General features: G+C 39.8%; 2 protein-coding genes across 5 annotated transcripts in view; both read left to right on the top strand.

Moving 5' to 3' along the window:
- Nucleotides 1-7,118, top strand: part of LOC104937017 (collagen alpha-1(XVIII) chain) — a 53,679-nt gene extending 46,561 nt beyond the window's left edge. The window contains exons 29-44 of one of the 4 annotated variants that reach the window (XM_027274289.1): nucleotides 1,574-1,627; nucleotides 2,013-2,069; nucleotides 2,185-2,244; nucleotides 2,349-2,390; nucleotides 2,538-2,729; nucleotides 2,886-2,913; nucleotides 3,129-3,197; nucleotides 3,481-3,506; nucleotides 3,609-3,707; nucleotides 3,791-4,009; nucleotides 4,173-4,301; nucleotides 4,665-4,712; nucleotides 4,788-4,850; nucleotides 5,041-5,238; nucleotides 5,328-5,443; nucleotides 5,539-7,118. In XM_027274289.1, coding sequence (XP_027130090.1) covers nucleotides 1,574-1,627; nucleotides 2,013-2,069; nucleotides 2,185-2,244; nucleotides 2,349-2,390; nucleotides 2,538-2,729; nucleotides 2,886-2,913; nucleotides 3,129-3,197; nucleotides 3,481-3,506; nucleotides 3,609-3,707; nucleotides 3,791-4,009; nucleotides 4,173-4,301; nucleotides 4,665-4,712; nucleotides 4,788-4,850; nucleotides 5,041-5,238; nucleotides 5,328-5,443; nucleotides 5,539-5,740 — 1,602 coding nt within the window. In that variant the 3' untranslated portion in view covers nucleotides 5,741-7,118. Of the gene's footprint in view, nucleotides 1-1,573; nucleotides 1,628-2,012; nucleotides 2,070-2,184; nucleotides 2,245-2,348; nucleotides 2,391-2,537; nucleotides 2,730-2,885; nucleotides 2,914-3,128; nucleotides 3,198-3,480; nucleotides 3,507-3,608; nucleotides 3,708-3,790; nucleotides 4,013-4,172; nucleotides 4,302-4,664; nucleotides 4,713-4,787; nucleotides 4,851-5,040; nucleotides 5,239-5,327; nucleotides 5,444-5,538 lie in introns of all 4 variants that reach the window. The other 3 variants (XM_027274287.1, XM_027274288.1, XM_027274290.1) reach the window with 3 other exon arrangements.
- An 871-nt stretch (nucleotides 7,119-7,989) lies between these two features.
- LOC104937011 (apolipoprotein D-like) lies at nucleotides 7,990-9,924 on the top strand. The gene is made up of 5 exons (XM_019266990.2): nucleotides 7,990-8,107; nucleotides 8,194-8,298; nucleotides 8,485-8,606; nucleotides 8,726-8,814; nucleotides 8,891-9,924. Exons 1-5 carry the CDS (start codon nucleotides 8,093-8,095, stop codon nucleotides 9,124-9,126), a joined length of 567 nt encoding a protein of 188 aa, XP_019122535.2. The 5' UTR covers nucleotides 7,990-8,092; the 3' UTR covers nucleotides 9,127-9,924.
- The last annotated feature ends 237 nt before the right edge of the window (nucleotides 9,925-10,161 follow it).

The following is a 10,161-nucleotide window of genomic DNA, read 5'->3' as shown; positions in this document are numbered from 1 at the left end:
GGGGCTCTTTGAAATGAATTGATGGAAACATGTTATCTCTGACTAATGACATGATGTGAATGCGTCTTTGCGGTATCTGTAGGGGGAACCAGGTGCTACAGGACCACCAGGGTTTCCAGGACTGGGGGAGTAAAAGGGGCAGAGGTTGTGAATGGTGGACTAATAAAACATGAACAGATGACTTCATTAAAATGTGTCTCAGAGCCATTTTTACTATCTGCTTTGTGGAAATATGTTTTAAAAACTGAGCGTTTATAATCTGGTAATGGAAGAAATTCCTAAAACAATCTGTAAACTCTCTCACCTTTACAACCTATTGTATGTGGTTGTTTTGTGTCATCTACAGGGAGAAAAGGGGACAAAGGTGATCCAGGACAAAAGGTAAAACCACCACCCGACTCCAACATGCACACACAGTTGTGTACTTTCAGAGTTTAGTGTAAGTTCGAAGCTTCCGATGTTGCCATTTGCTGAAAATGTCAAATGTTTTTCAGGGAGAGGCAGGACGTGACGGGCTCGCTCTGCCTGGTCCTCCAGGTCCCCTGGACCACCAGGACCCATTATCAGCCTCCAGGAGGTAAGTAGTTACAAAAAGTGAGAGTCCCAGTGTTTGTGCCACTTTCTACCGACTTGTCGAGGGATCAGAAGTTGAGCGACTGATTTGTTCAGCGAGCTGTTTGATGCACTGACAAACATTCTCCTTCTGCCTCAGCTTCTACTCAACGATACAGATGGTGCCTTCAACTTCTCAGGGATTTTTGAAGCTCAGGGAGCCGCTGTGTGTCGGACAAACTTCAATCACAGTTCAAATGGTTTTGACGCCGTGACAAGAACGTGCATTTTCTGATAACTTTTGTTGGTTTTATAGCAGCACTGAATTCCAGTTAATGCTTTCAGCTGTCATGTTCCCTAAATGTCACAAATGAGTCACAAACATGGATTGACAGCATGTAGACAAATCAATTTAACTTTTCTTCATTTGTTGTTTTTTCTAAATGTTTGGCGGGTCCGAAGGGTGACATTGGGTTGCCAGGGTTCAAGGACCTCCAGGACTGAAGGTATGCACATATCTGTATTTGCTCACATCAGTATTTGTATGATTCTAACTAATATTTGTGCACATGCATGGTTTGTTTTTTGTTTGTTTACACTCAGGGTGAAAAGGGGGAGCCAGGGCACGTCATTGCGGCAGATGGATCCATGCTGTCCGGCCTGGCTGGTCCAGTGGGACCCAAAGGAGTCAAGGTTATATTTGTTTGTTTGTTTGTTTTCTCCTTTTCAAAATCCAGATCATTTCCCTCATATTCTAAATTTGTTTTTGTACCAGGTTTGGTGTTTATGTTCTTCTGTCCCTGCATGTTTCACAACCATAATCATGATTCAAGTGTACACTCAGTGCAAATGTATCTTTATTTGCAGGGAGATAACGGTTTACCAGGACCTGCTGGAATTCAAGTGAGTATTTGGAGCAAATCAGGTTTTCTGAATACCATTTACTCCAATGATTCAACAAGTATGATGCAGGTGCATACATACAAGACTCCTGTCAGTCACTTTGTTTTGTTCCCAACAGGGCCCTATCGGACCACCAGGACCCAAAGGAGAATTTGGTTTTCCTGGAAGACCTGTAAGTATATTATAGCCAATTTGATTAAAAGTGAACACTGACACTTCCTTATGTTAATTGTAGTCAGTAGATTCAGGTTAAACATTTTATCACATTTTATATATATATATATATATATATATAGTATATATATAGATATATTATATATATATTAATATATTATATATATATATATATATTATATATATATATATATAAAAACTAAGAATCCTTGTCCAATACACCTGCTGTTTGATTAAATCACACGTTGACTCTGTCGACAGATTACCCAATTTCCCAAATGTCCCTGCAGGCATCATTAAAGTTAAATCCAATCTAAGTTTCTGTTGTTGTTGTTGTTGTAGTAACTTAAATGCTTTTGGATGCTGTGTGTTTGTGTGTGTAGGGTCGTCCAGGCCAGATGGGACCAAAAGGAGAGAGGGGGGACTCAATAGGTCTGCCGGTGAGTTGTATATGTAAAATAATTTAATAAACTGGTTGAGAATCTGCAAATCAAACATGTACTTTAACATCTGAATCACTGTATACGTAGAAAAATGTTTTCTTGTCTTTTTTAGGGACCTCCTGGCCTTCCTGGACTACCGGGTCGCCCAGGAATATTTAACTGCCCCAAAGGAGTAAGCACACACACACACACACACACATTCATTAACGCAGTTTATCAGGTGTTTTATTTGTTTCGATGTGCTCACTGTCCTCTCTCCTCCTCTGTTTTCTGAAGACAGTGTTCCCCATCCCTCCCAGACCACACTGCAAAATGGCCGTAAGTTTCTATGTCTATGCAACCGGGTCACCTCTAAAACGCAGTTATTCATTTCTAATGGCCAATTAAATCTTGCACAATCTGTCCTCCTCCTACTTCTACCTGTGTTTTAAATCATATCTTCGTTTTACTCATGGTGGCCAACAGGTCTGTGTCTATGAGAATGCTAAGCTGCATGCCGTCTTCATTAAACTTCATCATCGAGTGCATGTTGCTCTGTGTAACACCGGTACTAGCCAACCTTTTGTCACCCAGAATGATTTGTGGATGAATCTAAAGTATTCCTGCATGGTGCATGTCCGATCTGGAAAGGTGAAGGTTCACTACCAAAACAACGAGGTAGTACTAAAATCACAAATCTGCATGTTTCATTTGCACGTCGATTTAAGATGATTTTCCATTCTTGGATAATTACCCTGATATTTATTCTGAAAGTAGCACAAGCTTTTGTCATCACTGACTCCAGGTTGATTTGTTTGTGCTCTCTTATTTCAGCTTAATCCCAATGGAACAATTTCAGTCGGTAGGTCGGATCATCTCTTTTGTTTGCCAGAAATTCTAAAAGCTGACATCTGTTTTAATCCCTTTTATACAGAATACTCAAGGCAGCAGTACAAAGAACGTTTAATGTTCTTGCAATATCAAGTTATTTTTTTTTTTTTACTTTTAAAGCCAATCTCTAGATCAGAGAGTCAAAACGTGGGAAAAGCAATTAAGCTTGGGCTTTTTGTCTCCAAGGTAACTGTCAGACGGGACTAAAAGGAGAAAAGGGAGAGAGAGGACTTCCTGGGATGGCGGCGTCTCCGAGTGAGTCAACCCTTCTCATTAAATCAAATCGACGGCTAACAGCTCTCTCAGCTCTCTGTACAGGCACTGAAAATGGAAAAATGTTTAACAACATAAAAACAATAAATGCCACCGAAAAATGCGTTTCAATAAGTGAATTTAAAGACCTGATTCCATCTTGTTTTCTCCAATATTTCCTGGTGTTTAAAACAAGAAGTACCGTCCTGTGGATAAACTAGATTTCACAATATTATGGGACTATGTTTTAGTCTTCTAACCGCCTCCTCCTTTTCCTCCATTGCAGACACATATTTTCCACGCAGTGGCTGGGTAAGTAAAAAGAAGAGCTTTAAAAATGTTACTTTAAGGACATGCTGCCTTTATGTGCCATCAGACTAAGGTGTGTCTTCTGGTGTGCTCATGTAACCACAGGGGGTAAGAGGTGAACAGGGCATTAAAGGAGAGAAGGGAGACAAGGGGGAGTCAGGGTTCCCTGGGCGACCAGGTATCCCAGGGAGACCAGGACCTGTGGTGAGTTATCACGGATACAGTGTCATCTTTGTGACCAGAAATACACCAAATCATCTGATAACTTTAATCCTGACACATTTCAGGGACCCAAAGGAGAGTCAGTGCTTGGTCCCCCAGGCCCCCCCGGAGTGCCAGGTTCACCAGGTATCCCAGGCTATGGTAGACCAGGACAAGTCGGCCCTCCTGGGCCGCCAGGGCCTCCGGGACCCCCCGTGACATCCTTAAGATATGGTTCTGCTTTGACCATTGCCGGTCCTCCCGGACCTCCTGGACCACCTGGACCTCCTGGTAACACAGCATCATCCGTAAGTGAACTTGTTTGTTCTGGGCAGGTTGTTGAACTAATACATCAGCATGCCAACATGTGACACAGGCATAGAAATCATCAAATGCTGCTGTAAAATACCATAACAGTAAAGTCTCCACAGATAGGTAGAACTATTCTTCTCTTTATTTGTTTCTCAGCTGAAAACCTTTTCGACCCGTGAGAGTATGATGCAGAACACCGCCAGGGATGCAGAGGGAACTATGGTGTACGTCACAACAACAGGAAATCTCTTCCTCAAGGTTTCCCAGGGGTGGAAAGAGATCCAGGTACGTTCAGCTGCAATATATAGTATCTAAAAACATACCCCAGAGATGCCACCGTTTGAAAAAAATATGTATCTAATTTCTATCTATCTGATTTCTCTGGCTTACTAACAGCCTGTGAATCAGCACCCTAACATCACTAGTTACTGAATCATTGTTGAAGGCCAGTCTCCCTGTTTGAGAAGACGATCAATAATTAATCAGACAGTGTAGAGCAGAATTGATATTGATATAAATTCAGAACTTTTTATGTGTGCCTGTATCGCATCATGTTACAAACGGCTTGTTGTGAAGTTCTTTCAGGGTTTCTTGTTGGTTAGCCAACACTTCTGATACAACAGATTTTTCTCTGTTTTCTCTCAACAGCTCGGCAGCCTGATCTACCTCTCCAATAACATTATTCCACAAGATGAGGTACTTTTCACAATATAATATGCTATGTGGAACTGTGTGTGCGCATTATTTATCCATTTAATATCTCTTTTCAAGCCTCGAGTTGCATATCAAATAAGAGGAGACACAATGGAAAGAATAACTTCAGTTAACGAAAGGGTGAGTGTCAATATAATGTAACGTGAAGTATTGATTATTCCACTGCAGACTCACAAACACATATCAAATCAAATGTGTGTCATCTTTGGTCAAGAGTAACCTTTGCACCTCAAGTCACTGAGGTGTTGTGTATGATGTCTTAACCTTACAGTTAATCAGGACACTAACACCGATATGTTTCTTCCTCTAGCTCAACCTAGTGGCCTTGAACCAGCCCCACTCTGGCGACATGATGGGACTCGACACAGCTGACTGGCTGTGTTACGAGCAAGCCAAGGCCATGGGTTTGGCACCAAACTACCGTGCCTTCGTCTCTTCCCACAGGCAAGACCTGGTCCATGTGGTCTTTCCTGGTTTCCGGGAAACTCTGCCAGTCACCAATCTCAGGGTGAGTCTTCTTCTCTGCTCTACCACTTAGACTAACTTTTACCATCAGCAGACGAAGCTGTTTCTAACCCACTGCGTGTCTTCTTTTAGGGAGACGTGATGTTTAGGAACTGGCGGTCAATTTTCACCGGCGATGGGGGACCAATCGATGCCAGAACACCCATCTACTCCTTTGACGGACGAGATGTTTTAGCTGACCCCTTCTGGTCAGTAAACTTTATCGACTCTTTATGTGTTTACTTGTACCTTTTGTTGTCATTTCTGTTTGTCATAATCATATTTTATATCATCTATCTCTCAGGCCCCAGAAGAGCATCTGGCATGGCTCCACCAGTAGGGGTCTCAGAGTGGTGGACAAACACTGTGAGACGTGGCGAGCGGACCACATGTCTGTCATGGGCCAGTCATCGAGCCTGACTTCAGGTCTGCTCCTGGACCAGCAGACACGGAGCTGTTCTAACCAGTACATTGTTCTTTGCATCGAGACCCACAAAAACTTTTAAACGCCACCCCGCCTCTCATACCACTCCACCGAGGACCGCCATAAATGTTCAGCACTCTGGGAAAAGATTTGAGTGCCTTTCTTAGTAAAGGACGTCATTTTCAGAACAACTTCGGTGCTACTTGTACCATTTTGAGGACCACATTTAACACTGTGTAGAGCAATAATGTTATTAAGAAGCAGTAACAGCTCTCGACAACAGCAAAGATATAATCGGATGCTACGATGTGGAACTGGAATTATTTTGTGGATTGCTTTTTTCCAAGTTTACACCTTAAAGGAATGTCCCCTTGTTGTAAGGCAATCCAGAAGATTTCCTCCCACATTCAACCTGGTGGCACATAATATAAAATGCAACACAGAGCCTGACGGAAGATGCCAGTCTTCTTGTACTTAAATCATGACAATAACGTCTCGTAGAGAATGTGGTAATGAGTTTATTAATGTTAAAATGATACATGCAGCACCTTTAACCTTTACTCAAGGAAAGTGGACAGACTGGTCCCCACATAGCCGCCCAGGTGTGAGCGTAAGACGTCTCTCTTTTTCCAAGTTTGTCTCTTTGTGGTGACAGACTGAAAACAGTGATTGAGAGGCTGCAGGAATCTGCAGCTGTCCCGAAATGTGGCAATTCTTTACAAATGATAGATTTCCAAAGACTTTTGTGACGGGAGCGTAAAGAGCTACTTTCACTGTTTTTGTTTACAGGTTGTCATGGAGAGTTTTTAAGTTTTTCGGTTTACTCGATGTTTTAAGGGCAATGATTTGTTTTTTTTCGATAACTTACACGGTCCCTCGTCCAACAGTGGGATGAACAAGACAGCCAGTGTTGCCACCAAAGTCATTTTTAATGCACTGTATTTTATTTTAAAGAATATTTTCAAGTACGACGTCTTCCTCTTCGAAGGTGTTGTTTGTGTTGTAGCTTTTCATCTTGGTGATCTCACGTCTTAGCAGTTCTAACTCTCAATAGTCTATTTAATTTAAACTCATTGATTTATTTATACCGTCACAGCACATAACATGAAATCAGATGATTAAATTTAAGAATGTAATTTATCGTTTGTTGTTTGTCAAATAACTGTTTCTTCTCACTTTTTTTTTGCGTCTTTTCTATTTTTTGTACAGTTTTTTTTCTATCTTTCTTTTTTTGTCTTTTTTTTAATTACGTTTATTGATTTCTGGCGAATGTTGACACGAGTCCAAACAGAATTTCCACCTGGTTTAGAGATACAAATGTTGAAACAGGCTAAATATTTTCATGCAGGAGAAGAAAAAAAAAAAGAATCCTATAAAAATAAATTCAAAGGGAAAAAGTGAGAGCACGTTTCTGTATAAATATTGGTGCTTTGTTAAATAAATTTTTCTCTTTTCATAAACAGCTCTTGTTTACCTTTTCGACTCCAACACATCTGACACTGAGCGACTCTTGCTCTTTTCCTCTCTTAATGATTTCTTTACGGTCTTTCAGCTCATTGTTTTGGTTATACAGCACACAACTTTTCTCTTTTACCACCACCACAAGTTGGTGAACGTAGTGGAAGAGGAAAAGTGCTGTGATGTGTAAACAGGCTAATATTTAAGATTATTAGAACCTATTATGTTTACATTTCCACACAATATTATGCTATTTTTTTGGTATTAGAATGATAATTATTATGAATTACCTCAAACCAAGCTTTAGTTGTGGTGCTTACTGGTCGACATACAGCATACATCCATACCAAAGCTACATATCTGTGAAAACAATGGGTGAAATATATAAATATAGGCCATGTAAATCAACCAGCTGGGCTCTGGTTTGAATCCTTCAGCATCTTGGAGAGAAAGACGGACAACAAGTGTACACAGTGTTCCAGCAAAAAGCGATAAGCCACGAGTACATTACTGTAATCTTTGAAAGGAAAGAACAACACGATCCACTAAGAAGCAAATAAAAACAAAGTTTTCCGAGCCAGCTCAGACCACATACGCAGAAAGTTTGACATTCAGAGTATTTCCTACTTTCACATAACTTTTAATTGGGGTTTTGTATTTTTTATATTTTGTTGCCTAAATGCTAAATAAACCTACAGCAAGTTTGTTATAGACCTTCAAGTGTTGTAGTAGTTTTATTAGCAGTATACCGTTATGAGTTATCTGTAATTTTAGATCTGTTTTTTCACTCAGGGTCAAAGGTTTTGTAAACTGTACCCAAATATAGCTCTTCAAACATATTTTCCTTCCAAAATGTTTTTCCTTTCCTTGCCAAGCAGCTCTCAGCTTCACACACTGTTAAATAAGAGTAGTGCTGGAGTATTTCCAAAGACGGCATAGAGGTCTTTTACGTCGGAACATCTTCTGAGTCCTGGACATGAAGGAAATCCAGGTACTGTGCTCTTCTTTTTTTTTTGGTTTTAACTAAAAGACTGGAACTAGTTTAAGCACATTAACTATTCTAACTTTGATGTCAAGGTCCTGTTCGTGCTCCTCCTGGCTGCTGCGACGGCTCACAGTCAGTCTTTTCACTCAGGCAAATGCCCCAAGCCATCTGTCCAAGAGGACTTCAACATTACGAAGGTAAAATCCTGAAGGAATATCGTTCAGATCCATTCTGCGTACTGATTTTATGTTGGTCATGTGCAGTGTTGCTATTGTTGTATTCAATATTTAAACTGATTTAGGTAGAGATTTAGTGTCTTAATGAATGAATGGCTACCAAAAGCCATCTCATCATAATGAACCTTGGTGCTCTTCTCCTTCTAGTATATGGGCACCTGGTATGAAATAGAGAAGCTCCCAGCTGCTTTTGAGAAAGGAAAATGTAACCAAGCTACATACAGTCCTCTCGCTGATGGGACGGTCAAGGTTCGCAATGCAGAGCTGCTGTAAGGACACAAAAAAATAAAAAATAAATAAACACCCCAAACAAATCACCCTTCACTCTGCATATGTAATAGTATGGATAGATTTGCATTTGTTGTACTGCTTTCTCTCTTTCTCTCAGATCTAATGGGAAGATCAATTCAATTGAAGGCGTTGCCAAAGTTAAAAACTCATCTCAACCTGCTATTCTGAGTGTCAGCTTCTTTAAAGGTAAATATGACGATGAATCTGAGTATGTTTTAGTATTATAATGCAACAATACCTACACTACTCTGTTTATCTGTAGGTCTTCCAGATTCTCCCTACTTGGTACTCTCCACAGACTACCAGTCATATGCTCTGGTGTACTCTTGCTCCGACTACTTTGGACTTTTTCACATCGACTTCGCCTGGATCCTCGCTCGCCCTCGGGTGTTGGCCGAGGACGTCGTCGGCCGGTTGCGCGTTAAACTGGCCGCTGCTGGTGTAAACATAAACCGTCTTACAGTCAGTGATCAAACTGGATGTGACATCTTGAGCTGAGGCATGATCAGCAAAGAGAAGAAGGAGGAACAGTGTGCTGAATGTCTGATTTGAACTACATATTGCTTGTTTAATTGTTGAAGGTTCCAGGTCATTTGAGGTCAAACATGGTGCTTTTATTTTGAAGGATATAACATATAATAAAATAGCATTTATATTGTGATGCAATTTGCTTTCAAAATATATTTTTTGGTCTTGTTATCTATATTTTCATGGAGATACATGGGGTCTGAAAACAAACTACTAACAAATTACTTCTCCAGCAAGTAGTCCTAGTAACAGGGATGATTTCTAGTCCCAGCTAACTAACGTTTAAGGTCCAGTGTGTAGACTCTTCTTACTTTTAGGTGATTATATCTGCTTTTTGTAAAACAGAAGTAGAAACACTTGAACATTTAATGTTCTCTTGCAATCTATCTGATTTGTTTTGGAAAGACTTCAAAAATTGGTTAACCTATAATAATAATATAGATGTTCCACCCCTGACTTACAATTATGTGAGATTTGGTTTCATAATGGAGGACAGAAAACTAGAATATAACATAAATAACTTGGTTATACTCGCCAAATACTTTCTACACAAATGTAAATTCTCAAAAAATACCCCACGTTTCAACATTTTTCTAAAAGTTTCTTTAAAACTTATGAAATCAAATAAAGCCATATTGCTGTATGACAGTTTAACAATTTTTACTTTGGATTGATCCCCTATAAGATTTTTTTTTTTCTTTCCATTGTTTTACTGTTTATACTCACGCTCACACTTCAAGTCTGCACTTAAAACCCACCTGTTTAAAATAGCCTTTTACATCTGATTCACTTGCATTGTCCTATTTTAAGTTTTTAATGTTGTATTCTTGTAATTTGATACTTTTATGGTTCTTTTTATTTGTTTCTGTTATTTGCTGTCTACTCTCATTTATTGTACGGTGACAGAAAGGCGCCTATGAAATAAAATGTATTATTATTAAATGTAAGAAATGCTATGCTCAGTTCTGAAAGCAACAACTTTTGCAATTGTATTTGAATATTTTT

The sequence above is a fragment of the Larimichthys crocea genome, chromosome XXIII (genome assembly GCF_000972845.2).
Source record: "Larimichthys crocea isolate SSNF chromosome XXIII, L_crocea_2.0, whole genome shotgun sequence".
In the NCBI taxonomy this organism is placed as follows: domain Eukaryota; kingdom Metazoa; phylum Chordata; class Actinopteri; family Sciaenidae; genus Larimichthys; species Larimichthys crocea.
The sequence above is the reverse complement of the archived record's forward strand: the minus strand, read 5'-3'. Positions and strand labels throughout refer to the sequence as shown.